This window comes from Plasmodium gallinaceum, assembly GCF_900005855.1.
Source record: "Plasmodium gallinaceum strain 8A genome assembly, contig: PGAL8A_v1_42, whole genome shotgun sequence".
Classification (NCBI taxonomy): Eukaryota; Apicomplexa; class Aconoidasida; order Haemosporida; family Plasmodiidae; genus Plasmodium; species Plasmodium gallinaceum.
Window position 1 is genome coordinate 241,932 of NW_021628349.1, and position 18,209 is coordinate 260,140.

At 15.8% G+C, this 18,209-nt stretch overlaps 5 protein-coding genes across 5 annotated transcripts; 3 read left to right on the forward strand and 2 right to left on the reverse strand.

Moving 5' to 3' along the window:
* Nucleotides 1–2: 2 nt before the first annotated feature.
* PGAL8A_00057900 (transcription factor, putative) lies at nt 3–725 on the forward strand (the record flags this gene model as incomplete). The annotated part of the gene is made up of 1 exon (XM_028674605.1): nt 3–725. A coding segment is annotated over one exon (723 nt), but the record flags the coding sequence as incomplete, so codon positions are not given.
* Nucleotides 726–1,574: 849 nt separating this feature from the next.
* PGAL8A_00058000 (conserved Plasmodium protein, unknown function) lies at nt 1,575–1,892 on the reverse strand (the record flags this gene model as incomplete). Its single annotated transcript, XM_028674606.1, has 1 exon — nt 1,575–1,892. One exon carries the CDS (start codon nt 1,890–1,892, stop codon nt 1,575–1,577), a length of 318 nt encoding a protein of 105 aa, XP_028530942.1.
* Nucleotides 1,893–3,638: 1,746 nt separating this feature from the next.
* Nucleotides 3,639–5,063, forward strand: PGAL8A_00058100 (mitochondrial carrier protein, putative; the record flags this gene model as incomplete). Its single annotated transcript, XM_028674607.1, has 3 exons — nt 3,639–3,693; nt 3,827–4,030; nt 4,180–5,063. 3 exons carry the CDS (start codon nt 3,639–3,641, stop codon nt 5,061–5,063), a joined length of 1,143 nt encoding a protein of 380 aa, XP_028530943.1.
* Nucleotides 5,064–7,903: 2,840 nt separating this feature from the next.
* On the forward strand, nt 7,904–11,143 carry PGAL8A_00058200 (conserved Plasmodium protein, unknown function; the record flags this gene model as incomplete). The annotated part of the gene is made up of 1 exon (XM_028674608.1): nt 7,904–11,143. The coding sequence occupies one exon, from the start codon at nt 7,904–7,906 to the stop codon at nt 11,141–11,143; it is 3,240 nt and encodes a 1,079-aa protein (XP_028530944.1).
* A 671-nt stretch (nt 11,144–11,814) lies between these two features.
* Nucleotides 11,815–17,617, reverse strand: PGAL8A_00058300 (conserved Plasmodium protein, unknown function; the record flags this gene model as incomplete). Its single annotated transcript, XM_028674609.1, has 6 exons — nt 11,815–11,883; nt 11,973–12,073; nt 12,193–12,319; nt 12,467–12,608; nt 12,693–17,265; nt 17,557–17,617. 6 exons carry the CDS (start codon nt 17,615–17,617, stop codon nt 11,815–11,817), a joined length of 5,073 nt encoding a protein of 1,690 aa, XP_028530945.1.
* Nucleotides 17,618–18,209: the final 592 nt, after the last annotated feature.

An 18,209-nucleotide genomic window follows, 5' to 3' on the forward strand; every position in this document is an offset into this window, starting at 1 on the left:
AAAAAGAAAAAAATAAAGAAAAATATAAAATAGAAAAACAAAATAAAGATAAAGAAAAAAAAAAAGTACGTTTTAAACAAGAAGAAATAACTTATGAGACTATTTTAAATTATTTCATTGAATCCTTTAATAATGAAATAAACATAGAACATGATGAACTCTGTCAAATATTAACAGGCAAGAAATTTTATGATATAGAAAGATTAGCAAAAAATGCCACAGAAATTACTCATTACTCTATAATGAGTAAAAATATTCAAAAGGAAAAAGAAAGTTTTTGTAAAAATTGTGGATATACATATAATTATGATGATTATACATTCATGTATATGAAGATCTTTAATTTATTAAAAATGGGAGAAAAGGAGTTTGCATTTGATAGTATCAGATGTATTTATTGTGGAACGAAAATAGATGATATAGAATTACAAAATAATTTTAATGATAATGAAAATTATATTGAACTTCATTCCTATAGAGAAAAATATATATTTGATAAAAATAAAAAGAAATACTGGAAAAATAAAATTACTTCTTTTGATAAAAATACTTCATTATTTAAAGAAGAGAAAAATAAGACATATAATATAACTTACGAAAAATGTACTGATTGTGGTAATGACTTCTTACATTTTATAAATATTCAAACAAGAAGTGCTGATGAAGGATCTACTATTATTTACTTTTGTCCCAATTGTAAAAAACAAACAACCGTAAATAATTAATTTTGTGATACTACTAGTATTACTTTTATAATTAATTTAATTTAAATTAAATATAAGGAAATAATTATACTTTTATTATATCAATATTAATTAAATTTTTATTATTATAACTAATTTTATAATTATTGAAATTATAAACATAATTAATGATATTATAATTATTAAATTTGTAAAAAAACTTTATATATATATATATATATATATATATATATGAAATTGTTTTTTATATATTTTACCTATATGATTAATAGTATTATAATTTCTATATACTATTTTATACTTTTCTTCTATATATATATATATAAACACTTTTATTTATATATATTTTTTTTTTAAATCCTATTATATGTTTTACACATGTGTGTATACTTTTTATAAAATTGTTTATATTATTGTTATAACTTTCATTAATTATTAATAATATAATTTATTTTATTCGAAGCATAATAATTCATATTAAAACAACTTAATATTATAAAAATTTTAATATAAATGTTTGTATATTTTTAAGTAAATTATCAAATTTTAAAAAAGTTATAAAATTAATTTTCGTAAGAATATAAACATGGAAAAAATACGAAAAAGTAATACATATAAATGTATATATATATATATATAAATTTGAAAAAAATTAAATAGGAATAATCTGAAATAATTTGGTAAATAATTTATTCAAAAAATAATAGAAGCTATTTTGTTTTGAACAATTAATTATAAAATGAAATGTATGAATTGAAAAAAATTCTTATAATTTTCATTAATTTTATTAGTTTATTCATAATTTATTTTATATCTATTTTTTTTTTTTTTTTTTTTTTTTTTTTTTATTTGTTGTCTTAATATTTAAATTTATTTATGAATATCTATACTATCTTTTTTCTGTTTTTTTTGCGTTTTCTTTTTTTCTCTACTTAACTTCTTCCTTACAGTTCCTCCCCTGTCTCTTCTCATTTCATAAATGATTTTATTATCCTTTTGAAAAGAAAAATTTATGAAAGACTGATTCAAAAAACAAAAATTATCATTGAATGCACAACTTTCCGTATTTAATGAATTTTCAAAATTGGCTGAATATAGTAATTTGTTTACTAAAATGTTTTCTTTTTTCATATAAATATTCTTTACATTCCATATTCTTTTAATATTTCTGCTTAAATTAACATACATTTTTTTTTTAAAATAATTTTTTGCATTTTTTATCAATTCAAATTTTTTAAATAAATTATTTTATCAGTATAAATTTTTAAAGAAATTTTTTTAAGCAATTTTTTTAAGCAGTTTTTTTAAGCAGTTTTTTTATGTTTCATTGTAAAAATTAAAAAAAACTTGATCTTTGTTTTTTATGAATAAAAATAAAAAATTTTTTTTTTTTATAAGTTTTTATATTAAGATTATAATATTTTAAAAAAAAAAAAAATTTATAAAAAAACTTTAAAAATAAAATTTTTTATGAAAAAGGGACAAACATATAATTAAAAATTATTTTCGAAATTATTGTATGCCTTAAATCATAAAAAGGTAAATAATTTTACATAAAAAATATTCATTACATATGGAATTTATGAGTATGAACTTGTGAAAATAACACTAAAAAAAATATGATTTTTTATATTAAAATTTTTTCAAAAGTAAAATTAACTTTTATAAAAATATTAATAAAAATATATAAAATGAAATACTTATTTTTTAAATATCTTATTTAAAATTTATTTTATGACTTAATTAGATTTGTGTCAATATATATATATATATATATATATAAAAAAAAAAAAAAAATTATCGAATTGAAATTTACACTTAATAATTTTTTAATCTTATGCTTATAATTTTTTTTTTTTTTTTTTTTAATGATATCATATTTATTTTTTAATTCTTTTTCTAAAAAAATTATTCACATTTCATTAATTAATAAAACATTGTACAATTATATTAGTATTAATTAGCATAATTGTTATTATAGCTTCACAAATATATATTTACTTATATACTTTTATATATACTAATATATATAGAGATTTAAGTAGTAATATACATCCTTCTTTAATTTAAAATACAAAATTTTTGTTTTTTTCCAAGTAAATGTTTATGCATATATATATATTTATATATATATATTTTTATTATCAATTATTATATAAAATATTATATTTCTTAATTCTACATTATTAAAAAAATATGTTTATTAAATTTTTCATTTTCTATTTTAGAATATGATATAATGTTTATATTATAAAAAATAATATATATATTTTTTATTATAATAAAAAAAAAAAAAAAAAAAAAAAAAAAAAATTTTATTTTATTTATATATATAAATATGTATATCTTTAAGAAAGTATAATTAAAAACACTGTAACTTTTTTTATTTATACCCTTTAATAATAATTTTAATAATTAATTAATTATATATATATATTAGACAATAATATTTTAATAAAATTTCTTTACATAAATTTATTTTATAATTTTTTAATGTTGTATATAACTTTAATTTAATATATATATATATTTATACACTCTTTTATTTATAAATATGCTTTATAACACTTTTTATTTTAAAAATTTTGTAACTTTCATCTTTTTAATTAATTGAAAATTTGTTAATAAGATTAGTAAATAATGTTATCATATTTTTATTTTAATTTAATGTAGTTTTTTTTTTTTTTTTTTTTTTTTTTTTTTAAAATTATATAAATTTTTCAATTTTTAAATAAATGAAACATATAAAAAAAAGTAATTAAATATGAAGGATTAATTTATAAGAGAAAAAGAAAAGAAAATGTCAGAATTAAAAAAAACAGACTAAAATTTTTATTAAGTAGTAATAATAATAAAAATAATTATATATATATATATATTCAGTGAACAAAAAGATAAAAAATAAAAATAAAAATATTTAAAATAATAAAGAAGATGGAAAACAGAACAATCAATATTCAAAATATAGTGTACAGTAGTACAGTATCAAGTAAGAAATAAATATTTTACATTTATATTTTTTATATATTTCAAAAAAATAAAAATAAAATATTATAAAAAAAAAAAAAAAAAAAAAAAAAAAAAATTACATAATTATAATTATTTATTTTCCTTTTTTAAAGGTATTTTTGTTAGTCTGATTTGTACACCACTCGATGTAATAAAAAATTATATACAATATAACAATAATATAAGTTTTGATAAGAAGTATATTTTAAAAAAAATTACAAAAAAAAAAAAAAATAATTTATTAAAATTTAACTCTTTTTATTATCAAACATTTAAAAACATTTATAATAATTATGGGATTAAAGCAATTTATAGAGGTAATATAAATATTTTAATATAAAATTAATTTATTTTTGTAATACTTAATATGAAAAAGACATTTTTTTTTATTTTTATTTTTTATTACTTATTTCTAATTTTTTTAAAAAATTTATTTAATGTATTATCTTCCTTTTTTTATATATAGGTTTAGTTTCAACTACTAATTTGTATGTAATAAATAACACCTTATTTTTTTATGTGTATGAAGAATTAAAAGAAAAAGGAATTCCTTATTATCTTAGTGCAACTATTTCACGATTTATTTCAATAATAATTACGTCACCATTAGAATTATATAAGACAAATATTCAGGCGAATGTTTGTAATAATTATAAAATTACAATATTTGATATATTTAAAGATAAAAAAAATAGAAAAGTTAAAATAAATATATATAAAGGTATTACATCAACACTTATTAGAGATATTCCATTTTCAGCTTTATATTGGTCACTTAATGAGTATTTAGTTAGCTATATAAAAAAAAATGATACTGAATTTGAAAAAAGAAAAAAATTTATTAAAAAATTTGTGTATCCATTTATATGTGGATGTTTAAGTAGTACCATTACTACTTTTATAACCCATCCACTGGATATTATAAAAACAAATATGCAAGCAAGATGCATTGATATTATTCACAAAAGTGAATTTGATTACAGAAAAATAAAAAACTATGATATCTATTCGAGAAACAAAACAAACACTTTTTATAATATATGTCAAAACAATCTATATAATAACAAATATATATGCGATGTGAAAATAAATAATTATGCTCACAATAATCATAGATCAATTTATTATAAATATGGATCACATAAATATGGTTGTAACACCTATAGTTATAAATATTATAACTATTTTAAATATACAAATAATTCTAATTATAACATTTTTTCAGTTTCTAAATTTATTTTTAAAAAAAATGGAATAAAAGGATTTTATATAGGAATATTTCCAAGACTAGTAAAAATAGTTCCTACTTGTGCAATCCTTTTTTCAACATATCATTATTTTAATTACTAATTTATTATTATAATCATTATGTTTTGACTCATTTTTACATACTTTTTATATTATATTTATATAAAATACATTAATTTATTATATCTTCCCTATTTTAAACATTAACTTATTAATTTGATATATATATATATATATATATATATATATTTTTTTTTTTTTTTTTTTCATAAATATATTTTTATTGTTTTTGTTAATTTTAAATGTATATATCTCTATAAATTAAAGTAATCATATTCATGAAATTGTTATAAAAAAAAAAAAAAAAAAAAAATTAATTTTAAATAATATTATAATAAATTTCCTTTATTTTTTTTAAAAAATCGTTTTTTATTATTTCTAAAAAAAAAAAAAAATGTGTCATTAAAACTTTCCCAAAAATATACAAGGAAAATAATTTTTAAAGTTGTATATAAAAAATATATTCATTATAATCCTATAATTTTTTTTTTTTTTTTTTTTTTTTACAAAAAAAGTATGTTAATATTTATGCATTCTTCTATACATAATTGGAAAAATTACAAAATTTAATCTTTCTCTTTATAATAAATTAAATGCAGATGTTCCATATTATTTAAATATTATGTAAGATGTTAAGTTTTACCACTAAAACTCAAAAAATATTAAGTATTCTTTTTAATTTTTTTTTTTTTATTCTTATACAAAGAGAAAAAAAAAAAAAAAAAAAAAAAAAAAAAAAGNTTTTTTTTTTTTTTTTTTTTTTTTAAAAAAAAAAAAAAAAAAAAAAAAAAAAAAGAAAAAGAAAAAAAGCTATTTACACTTTCATAATACATTTTAAGTATATAAAGATCATTAAATTATTTATTTTTTTATTTTATTTTTTTTTTTTTTACTTTATATGCATGCATGTCTTAAAATAAACTAAATGTTTAGTTCTGAAAAAATCTGTTGTAATAACACTCTGTTTTTGTTCTTTTTATTTCTCTAAAGTGCTCAACATTGATTTTTTAAATAGGATATATTTTTAAAAAAAAAATTAAAACAAAGTATATTATTTATTACAATATAATTTCCTATGGTTATATTAAGTAAAAAATAATAACTATAGAACAAAAAAAATTTATCATTTTTTGCTCTTTTTTTCTATTTTTGAAAAATTAAAGAAAAAAAAAAAAAAATAAAAGAACTAAAACATTTTTTTATTTAAAGATATTTAAAAACAAGTGTGTTAATTATTTTGAAGAATTAAAAGTTAAAATTTTTCCCTTTTTTTTTTCTTTAAATAAATATATAGTATCATTGTTTAAATATGTGTTATTTTGAAATTACAAATATTTTTTTTTTTACTTTTTTTATTTATTTTTAATGTTATTTTATTTTTATAGACATAAATATTATCATTATTTTAATCTTTTCATTCATCTCACACATTAAGTTTAAAAAAAAAAAAAAAGATTATATTAAAATTATATATTAAGTAAAATATTTTATTTTGAATCTCATTTAATTTTTAGTTATCAATTTTTTCATATTTTCATATATACTTGAAAATATTTATTTAGTTCCATATGAAATGCTTTTTTTTTTTTTTTTTTTTTTTTTTTTTGATAACAAAATAAAGTAGCAAAAATATCATTTCATTAAACAGAATAAATAATTGTCATTTTATCATTTTATCGTTTTATCATTTTTTTTAAATATATTTTAAACACATATTTTTCTTTAAGTTTTTTTAAATTATACACTTTTTTTTTTTTTTATGATTTACATGTAAAATTAAATAGTGATTTTTCATTTTACGAAGATTATATAATATATATAGAATAAATCTGTTTCACATATAAATTAAAACATTTGATATAATTAAAAAAATATGTTAAATTCATATATATTTATTTATTTATATTTTTTATGTGTAAAACGCTTTTTTAAAATGAATAATAGTTTTTATGATAACTTTAATTTTATTCTTGATTATATATATACATATATATACTTTTATTTTTTGAACATTAAGAAGATTATTTTTTTTTTACTTATTTAAAGAATATCATAATTAGTTTTTTTTAGTGGAAATTAATATTGTTAATAGTTTTTTCTTTAAATATTCATTTTTTTTTTTTTTTTTTTTTTTTTTTAATCATATAGGAACTAATTGTTAAAAATTAAAATTCTTACAATTATTTGATTCTTTTATAAATTGTAGAATAAGTAATACTTATATTCACTTTTTATTATAATTAATATATGCTTCACTTAGATTTAAAAAAAAAAATATATAAACTTAATATTTTTTATATGTTTGTTATTTCTGTTACAATATTTTTTATTAATTTACAACTAAATTTTTTCTAACTATATAAATCTGTAATTTTCATTTTGTTTTACCAAATATATATGTTAGATAATATAATATTATAATTTATTAGAATTATTGATAAAAAAAAAAAAAAAAAATATATATATATATTTATTTTTTTCTAATGTACATTTATTATTTTTTTTAATTTAGCTTAAGATATTTTAATCTTTTTAAAAGTTTATTTTAATCTATTATCATATTATTCATATAGTGATTATATTAGTAATAATTTATGAGAAATTCTGAAAATACATAAAAATATTTAGATTCTTATTTTAATATATTTTATTAATTTAATTGTGTACCTATTTTATTTTACTTTTTTTGTTTTTTTTTTAATTATATCCATCATAATATAATATATATAATAAGAAATTTTGCTAATATAAAGTAATTTATTTTCCAATATATTTAATTAAATTGTGAGAAAATCTATATATTTTTTAAAGATTAATTATATTATGTTAAGAATTAAAAGTTAGATTGATATTTTTTTTTATATATTATTAAAAAAACAACTATGAATAATGTAATACCCGATATTTTGAACTACAAAAGCAATAGTTCTTCTATTGATAAACAAGAAAAAATTACTGACTGTTATGAAATGGAAAATGAAAAAATTTTTGTTTATCGTTGTAATATATGTCTGTTAGTATTTACATGTGTGTATTCTTTTGCAAATCATATATCTAATGAAAATCATAGAGTTAAACAATTAGATGCATTAAAAAAAGATAAATACTTCAACTGTTTGAGATGCAAATATATATGTCTCAGTGTTGTTAAAATAATTAAACATATAGAATTATATAATCATGGTCATAATATTTTGAAAAAAATTAAAAAAAAAATTCCATACACTGGTACTGTTAATTGTGCTTGTAAAATAAAGTGTTACTTTTTTTATTCTCAAAATAAAAATTTTCGAAATGTAGAAAATATCCAATCTACTAATAATAATTTATTAAATGTAAAATCAGAAATGAAAAAGAAAAACTCCTTTGAAGAAAAGTCTTTTCAAAATAAGGCTTATCAAGATAAAAATGAAGAAGATATCTCATTGGAAGAAAATAATGATTATATGAAAAATTATAATAACCAAAATCAATTTATTCAAAACAAATTTTTTGAACAACTTAAGGAATTAATGAAAGAAATTTCAACAAATGATAATATAAAAATACAATTTTTAAACTATTTACAAAAAAATTCATTGTATTCATATGATCACAACAACTGTTTTAATAACAATATCAACAGTAATAATAATAGCGACAGTAATGCTCACATTGAAGAACAACAACCACTTAATCTCATTTACAACTTAGATAATATAAAAGACTTGAATACTATTTTATCAAATTTAGATAAATATGAAGAAGAAGAAGAAGAAGAAGAAGAAAAAGAAAAAGAAATAAATAATACAAGAAATGATATAAAAAAAAATCTATTATTATATATAAATGAAAATACATATAATTTAAATAAAATAAAAAATTGTCATTCTAATTCTAATAATATGCAAGGGGATAAAAAAAATAGTTATTTACAAAATGAAGATGAATTAAGCATATATGATAATAATTTACATAGATTGAATTCATATTTTGAGGAAAATTATACCCAATTTAAAAATGGTGAATATAATCAATTTATGAGTGATGAATACAATCATAATTATTTTAAAAACGAAAGAAAAAATAGCTTATGTAATGAAGAAGAATTAAAAAAAAATAGAAAAAAAAAAAACCAAACATATTTGAACCTATTAAATAATAGTCTAAATGAACTTAAAAATTATTATGTATCCAATAATTTAAATAATTCTAAAGAAAATTACAATAAAGGATATTTAAATTATGAATCATTTTTTAAAAATAATGATAAAAGTTTTGATATTATTTCTAATGATGATTTTATAAATCCTATTCAAAAAAATGATGAGAAAAATAAAGATAATATTTTTTTTAACAATAAGAAAAATAGCAGTAAATCTATTATATTAGAGAATATATACAAAGATAAACAACTCGTAAATAATTATATAATTAATAATAATGATGAGAATATAATTAAATATAAACAAGAAAATATATATGAAAATGTACATCAAAATATAAATGAAAATATAAATAAAGATATAATCGATAATGTAAGTGAGAAAATAAATGAAAATGAATGTAAAAACTTAAATGAAAACATTAATAAATATAGTAATAATACAAAAAGTACAAATGATATAGAAGATAAAATAGATTTCATATATAATTCAAACTTCCATAATAATATAGTAAGAAAATATTTTTATGAAAATTTAAAATCAGATTCAAATGTTAATCAAATAAATGAGTGTGTTGTAGATAATGAAAGTTTAAGTATTAACAATGATAACTTTTTAACAAAATATAATTATTCTTTAAAAGAAACAGAAAAAAAGGATGATAATATATTAGAAAATTTTTATGAGAAAATGAGTGTTTTTGACAATTTAAAACATCATGAAAATATTCATAATATTCGTGAAATGGATTTATTTCATAATACTCAAAATATATACTCATATTTTAATGATGCACAATTAAATACTGGTAATATTAATAAAAACGAAAACAATATTAATAAAAATGAAAACAACATTAATAAAAACGAAAACAATATTAATAAAAACGAAAACAATATTAATAAAAACGAAAACAATATTAATAAAAACGAAAACAATATTAACAAAAACGAAAACAATATTAATAAAAACGAAAACAATATTAATAATGCTTACAATGCCTACAATCATAAAAGAAATTCTAATTATTTAACAAGCAATTTAATAGAATCTAAAAAGGAGATAAAAGAAAATTGTGAAAAAAAAAATTACATAGATGAGTATGAAGAAGAAATGAAAACAAAATTACTAAACCATTACAATGATAACAAAACAAATAACAAAAAATTTCCACAAATAAATATTTTTAATAAATTAGAGAATTCTAACTTATTAAAAAGTAATTTAGAATTATTTGATAATACTAATAAAATATATAGTAAAATAGATAATACTAATTATAATTTTATGAGTTTAAATAAATATAATAATTTAAATAATGATAATATATATAATAACATTCAACTTATAAATTTGCAACAGGAGAATAAAAAAAAAAGGGAAGAATATGAGTGTAAAAGTATTGATAAAAAGGACAAGAAAAATTTGAATATCTTAAAAAATGAAATTTTTAAAATAAATAATTTTAATAAAGTAGATCCATATATATCATTAAATCAAAATTATGATCCTATTTTAAACAAAAATGACAATTTATATAAAAATATGGATCATATCGATGAAAAAAACAATAAAAATACTTTAAATGAAATCTCTGATATAAAACAAAAAAGAAAATCATTCATTCAAGAAATAGATGAATTAAAAAAGATAATAGAAGAAGATAACAAAAATAATAGTAATACATTCAACCATACAGCTATTAATTTAAATAGTGATCAAAAATTTTTAAATTCAAATCATTTATTTAATGAAAAAAACAATTTAATGAATAGTGGTAATATAAAAAAATACCATACTGAACCTAATAATATAAGTAGTGACAATTATAATTCTTATAACATAAAAATAATGCGTAAAAGCAACACTGATTATTTTCAAAAATATGCATTCAATTCTTCTAATGAAAAATATATGGATTCTTCAAATGAAGAATTTAATAATTTTATATCTAATTTTAAAAAAGTAAACAATTAAAATTAATAATAATAAAAATATACATATATATATATATATATAAATTTTACATATTTTATTTTATTTTTTATAAACATTTAATTTTGTATATTAATTAATGCTTATTTTTTTATTCTTACATTGTCTTTTAAAATTAATTTTTTTATTCTATATTTTTTTTTTTTTTCTTTAATTATTAACTGAGATGCACGTTTTTTTAACATTTTGATTTATATACATATAAATTTATCATTTTTTGAAAAAATTAAAGAGAGAATTATAAATAATATTTTTTACAAAAAATTAATAAATAATATTAAAGTCTTATAATTTTTAAATCTAATTATATCATACAAAAATTCTTAAAAATTTTAAACTACAATAATGAATTTAAGAAATTTAAACTATATTAAAAAAAGAGAATGGTTAAAATAATTTAAAATAAAACAAATATACAATAAAACAGAATAAAATAAATACTAAGCAAAAATTAAAAGATAACAAATAATAAAGTAATCATAAAATAGAAATCATATATATTAATAACAAAAAAAAAAAAAAAAAAAAAAAAATCATATATATTACACATCATACAAAATATTGTTGATATAATATGAAATGAATTATTCTAATAAATTAAAAGAGATCTATATTTTTAAAATATAAAAAATAAATGAAAAAAATAGAATAAACTAATGTGCTTCTATTTCATTTTCTGATTTTACAATTTGTTCTTTAATGTAATTACTTAAAATGTAAAGCTAAAAAAAAAAAAATATATTAAAATGAAATTTATATTTTTTTTTTTATAAAAATATGTTATAAAATGAAGGCATATATATTTTCTTACATCTTTAGTTTCAGAAGTTTGATGTATTTTATGTATTTCTACAACTTCATCTAAAAATTTATTTATTATTTTTTCAAATTCGTTTTTATAATAAATACCCCCTGAAAAAAAAAAAAAAATATATTCGTTTTTTTATCAATCTTTTATATTATTTTTTCTTTTTATTTATTATATATTTTTGATAAGAATATATATATATATATATATATAATTTAAAAACCTTTTTTTAAAACTAAATAAATAAATTTTAGAAGAGATTCACAAAATTTTAGATCATAAGGAGGGGAACAATATGTCAATGTTTTCATTATGAATAATCTTATCAATGATTTATCTAATATGTAAACCTGATATAAAAATATAAGATTAATATTTATAGATTATTAAAATACTTTTGTTATATATATATATATATATATATATATATATATATATATATATATATATATATAATTTTTCTAATATTTATTAGAGAAATAAATGTAAAAATATACCATTGATTTAATTATATTTACTACATAACAAAACATATTTTCAAATCTAATTATGTAAACAAAAAACAAAATTATGTTTTCTCTTAATTCAGCATATTCTTCTAAAGCTTTTTCCTTTTCAATTATAAATATATATAATTCTCTAAAAAAAAAAAAAAAGAAAAAAAAAAGAAAGTATATATAAATAAGCAATTGTAAATTTTTTTTTTTTTTTTTTAAATCTTACTTTAAAAAATAAAGAGTTAGAAATCTTTTTTGAGGATATTTATCAACAATATATTTTAATAAAATAAGTTTTGGATATATTAGATTAATTTTGGATAAATTTACATATTCATAAATATTATTATATAAATATTTATAAATTATAGATGCTGATAAGTTACTATTAATCTTTCCAAGTAGTAATTTATCTTTGGTTACATCAGAATAATTTCCATGAATAATTTCATATATATGGAAAATTTCTTTTTGCATATATCTTATAAAATTATTATATGTTAATCTAAATTTATGAAACAATTTATAAAAATAATATTTTTTTTTTTTATTCATTTTATTTGTTCTTAATTTTTTTTTTGTTTTTATATTCTGAAATACGCTACTTTTTACTTCATCACATGATTTAACTTCTGTTTTTAATTCAAAAATATCATCTAAATTATTAGTCGTATTATTTTCATTTTTATAATTTAAAACTTGATTTATTTCTAATAATTCTGAATTATCATTTAATTTACCTTTGTTTACATCATGGTTAATTTCATTATTATGAGTTAAACTATTGTATTTCATCTCATTTCTTAAAAAAATACTATCCTTATCATGTAAGAATGTAGTGTTATTTACGTTACTTATGTCTTTTAATTTATTATCAACATTGCTTTCTTTATTATCCTTATTATTTACACTATTATAATTATCATTATTAAAAAAATCGATGTTGGCAGAAATATCTTTTGGATCATAAGAGTGATTCTCTTTTTTTTTTCTTTTTTTTTTATATATATTTTTAGTTAGAAGTTTGTTTTTTTTTTCATAAATTTTTGATAATTTTTCTTCATTATATACCTCTCGAAATTTTCTCTTATTAATAAGATTCTTATCAAAACATTCTTCTGCTTGTTGTTTAATGTGATTATTACTTGAATTATAATTATTTTGTCCTTTTTCAGATGTATTTAAATCAATAATAGATTCATTATTGTTATCACTATTGTGCTTTTCTTCGATTTTATAATCACATTCACTATCAGTTATATTTAAATTACAATTATTGTCTTTTGTATAAGTATTAAAATATATTTTATTATTTTCTTCCTTTTTTTTATTACTGGAAATATTCATTATATCCCTTTGATTTAATTCTTTTTCGTATATACTTTCATCTAACATATTATTATCAAAATAATTTTCACATTTATTATTTAATTCTTTTTCACCTTCATTTTTATTTTCACTGAAAAAATTACCTTCTTTTTTTAATATATATTTTTTTTTATCCAAATTATTTATTTTTAAAAATTTATATAACCGTATTTCATCTTTGTTTTCTCTTTCATTGTTATCACACTTATGTTTTATTTTTTTTTCTTCTACTTCCTCTGTTTCTTCTTCTTCCTCTTCTTCTTCATCTTCCTCTTCTTCTTCCTCTTCTTCTTCCTCTTCTTCTTCTTCCTCTTCTTCTTCATCTTCCTCTTCTTCTTCATCTTCCTCTTCTTCCTCTTCTTCCTCTTCTTCATCTTCATCTTCCTCTTCTTCTTCCTCTTCTTCTTCTTCTTCATCTTCTTCATCCTCTTCTTCATTTTCTTCATCCTCTTCTTCATTTTCTTCATCCTCTTCTTCATTTTCTTCATCCTCTTCATCATTTTCTTCTCCCATTTCTTTCTTTTTTTCGTTCCTCTTTTTTTTCTTCAAGTTAATGGATATGTTATCATCGTAAATATTAAAAAAAGAACTTGAATAATTTTTGGAAATTTTTTTTTTTTTTTTTAAAAAAAAAGAATAATAATAATTGTATACATATTCATAAGGAGAATAAGTAGTCAAAAAGATAAGAACCTTAGCATATATTTTATAAAGGTTATTAGAAAATAAATCATTATTAATAACAAATATATTTATAATATTGTTAATAAAAAAAATATCTCTCATATGTACAAGAGGGATTTTTTCTGCATAAATATTTATTCTCAAAAATTCTTTTGCATAATCAAAATTTTTGTTTCCATATTGAGATGCAGGAGGTAATAAAAATTCGCTCATAATACTTTTAATTTCTTTTTTTTCATAAATATCATTAATTAAAGAATTGTTCATTTCATTTTCTTCACAAATACAGTTATTGCTATGTTTAAATTTATTACTACTAATAGTGTTTGTGTTATTCTCATAATTCATTTTTTTATCTTTCATAATATCATAATTTTTAGAACATTGTAGTATATTTATGCTTTTTTCTTCGTTTGAATTTTTTCCATTATTTTCTAATACTTCCCTGTTATTTTCATTTGTAATATTTGCACTTATATGATGATTTTTTATATTTATATAACAATCTTCCTTATGGTTATATTCTTTATGTGATGGAATATTTTTTTCTTTAATTTTTCCCTTTTTCATAATTTGTTGAAAATTTTTTAAATTAAATAAGTATGTTGAATCAAATAGCAATAATTTTTTTCCATTAAAAATTTTTAAAATTCTTAAAATAGCATTATGCAAGTTTATTATATCTGTATGATTAATATTCATACATCCTTTATTTCTAGTCATATATATATTTTTAAAAATATTATATAATGAATTATAGTTATGTAAATTATTGATTTTGAAAATTAAATAAGAAATACTAACTTCATTTTCTATAATATTAGAAAAATAATTATTACATATATTATATACATTTATATCTCTATATAAAATGTAAAGACACAAATATTGAGATAATCTTCTCATGCTATTGTCATTGTTATTTCTATATATATATTCTAATATTAATTGAGCATATATATATGAGTTTTCACTAATACAAATATTTTTACATATGCTTAAAATTTCTCCTTCTTCTTCAGGTTCATCTAATAATAGAAATTTCTGTATTTCTTCACTAATTCGTAAAGTGAAAACATTAAAATTACTTGTATAAGTAGTTATATTATTATTTTTTTTATCTTCAAAATAATATTTATTAACAAAATCTTCATATAAACAAGATAAAAATGGGTCTAAATATCTTTCTTCATACAATTTTAATATTTCTCTTACTACATATTTACTTTTTAAAATTTTCCAATAAAAGGAAGGTGGTTTCCATGCATACATATCTCTATATTCATCCATATATTTCAGTAATTTATTTGTTTTATATTTTGTTGATAAAAAATCACATAATGCCTTGTATAAATAATGTAATGGATTATCAATTATATCATCCTCTTTTTTTATTTTTTGATCATGTATTTTTAATGTATCACATAAATGGTAATCGTTAACTAAATTCTTATCATCTAAAACTATATCATTAATTAAATTTAATTCATCTAATTTTTTATCATTTATATTTTCACAATTTATATTGTTCTCATTTAGATAAATATTAATGCAATTTAATTTTTTATGATCATAAACATTTTTATAATTTGTTTTCATTTCTTTTTTATCATTATTGTCACTATTACCTTTTTTTAAGTTATAACCTATATAAATATTTGAAAAATCCTTTTTTTTAACATTTTTTTTTTTCTCTCTATTCAGTAAACTGATGGATTTTTCATCATTTGAAAAGTTATCACTTCTTGGAAGAAACTTATTATCTTCATATAAATTATTCTTAACGTTATTATTATTTACTTCTATATTTTTAATTTTGTTATTTCTTTTAGTGAAATCATCCTCCATACTTGATGTTTTAATGTTATTCTTCAAATATTTTTTCTTTTCCATCATTTTTATCTTTTTTTTTAATCTTTTATTTACATGAATTTCACAATCGTGATTTGTATAATGTTCCTTATTAAAAAAACATTCATCATGAATTTCAGGATTTTCAGAAATTTTGTTTTTTTCATCATATTTTTTATTATTATTGCTTTTTATTTCATTATAATCACTAAAAACCCAATCATTACCATTGTCATCATTTAAATTAAAAAAATTATGGTTATTGAAATTATTATTTATATTATCATTATTATAAATATAGTTAGAATAATTATTGTAATAACAAAACAAATAATTGATATAATTTCTTTTTTTTACATTTCTTTTTTCTTTGTTTACTTTTTTTTTCATTTTATTGCAATATCTTTTCCTACAGCTATGTTCAAATTCACTAGCTTCTCTTAATTGGATTATTTCTTTTATAATATTATATATATCATTTTTTTTTAATCCATCTTTTTCTTCATTTTTACTTACATCATCTTTAATAAATCCATCTAACTTATTTAGATATTCTGACAATATTAAACATAACCATGAATATCCAACATAATTATCTATTAACTTATTTAATAGCAGTCTATTAATATTTTTAATTATTATAAAATCTTCTTGATTAAATTCATAATCTTCAATTATCTCATTTTTACTAAGAATTAAATCGTTATTATCATTTATTTCTTCTATATTCTTCTTATCTTCATTTTCTAAAGTTTTTTTTTTATTTTCATAATCATATAATGAATCAAAATTATTATTTTTAACACAGAAAAATAAAAAAGAACATACTCTTTTTAAAATTATGAAAATATCTTCATCTAATATGGCATCTGTTTCTTTAATAAATTCAATTCCTCCTAATGAAACAAAAAAAAAAAAAAAAAATAAAATATATAACAATAAAATATACAATAAAATTATAAAAAAAAAATATAAGTTATTTCATTAAATTTATATTTAAACGTATATATATATATATATATATATATATATATATATATATATATATATATATATATTAATTTATTATGTCTACATTTAATAAGAAATTTATTTTTCTAATTTAATTTTTTTGTTTACTACATTTATTATAAAATAATAAAAAATATATATTTTATGTAAATTCAAAAAAGTCTATGAATAATTACTTTGAAATTGATCAAATGAACAGTAACATAATCCTATACAATTTTTTCTCTTTCTTTTCATGATAGCATTTTTTTCTTCTTAAATTTTAAGTAAAAATGCAACGAAAGAAATTCATAAAAAAAAAAAAAAAAAAGGAAAAAGAATATAATTGTATACACATTTATTAAAAAATAATAAAAAACATTTAAATAAAAAAAATAAAATTTATTTATATCTTTTTAAATTAAATAAGTCTTTATCCTTGTAGGTATGTAAAAATGGGGTATTTATATTATTAATATTTAAATGAAACATAAAAATAATAAGTTTTTTTTTTTTTTTTTTTTTTCAAGCATTTTCCATTATATTAAATTATAAATATTTAAAATTAACTTATAAAAAAACAGATTAATAAAATGATAAAATAAAATATTATACTATTCTTAAAAGTTTTTTTTTTTTTTTAACTAAAATTATTTGAAATATATATCACTAATTAATAAAAATAATTTACTACTATCGACATGTTCTTTTATATATATGCGTATATAAATGTATATTTTTTTTTTTTTTTTTTTTTCAAACTTTTTCAATTTTCTCTTAAATTATATTTAATTATTAAGTGCACAAAAAAAAAAAAAAAAAAAAAAAANAAAAAAAAAAAAAAAAAAAA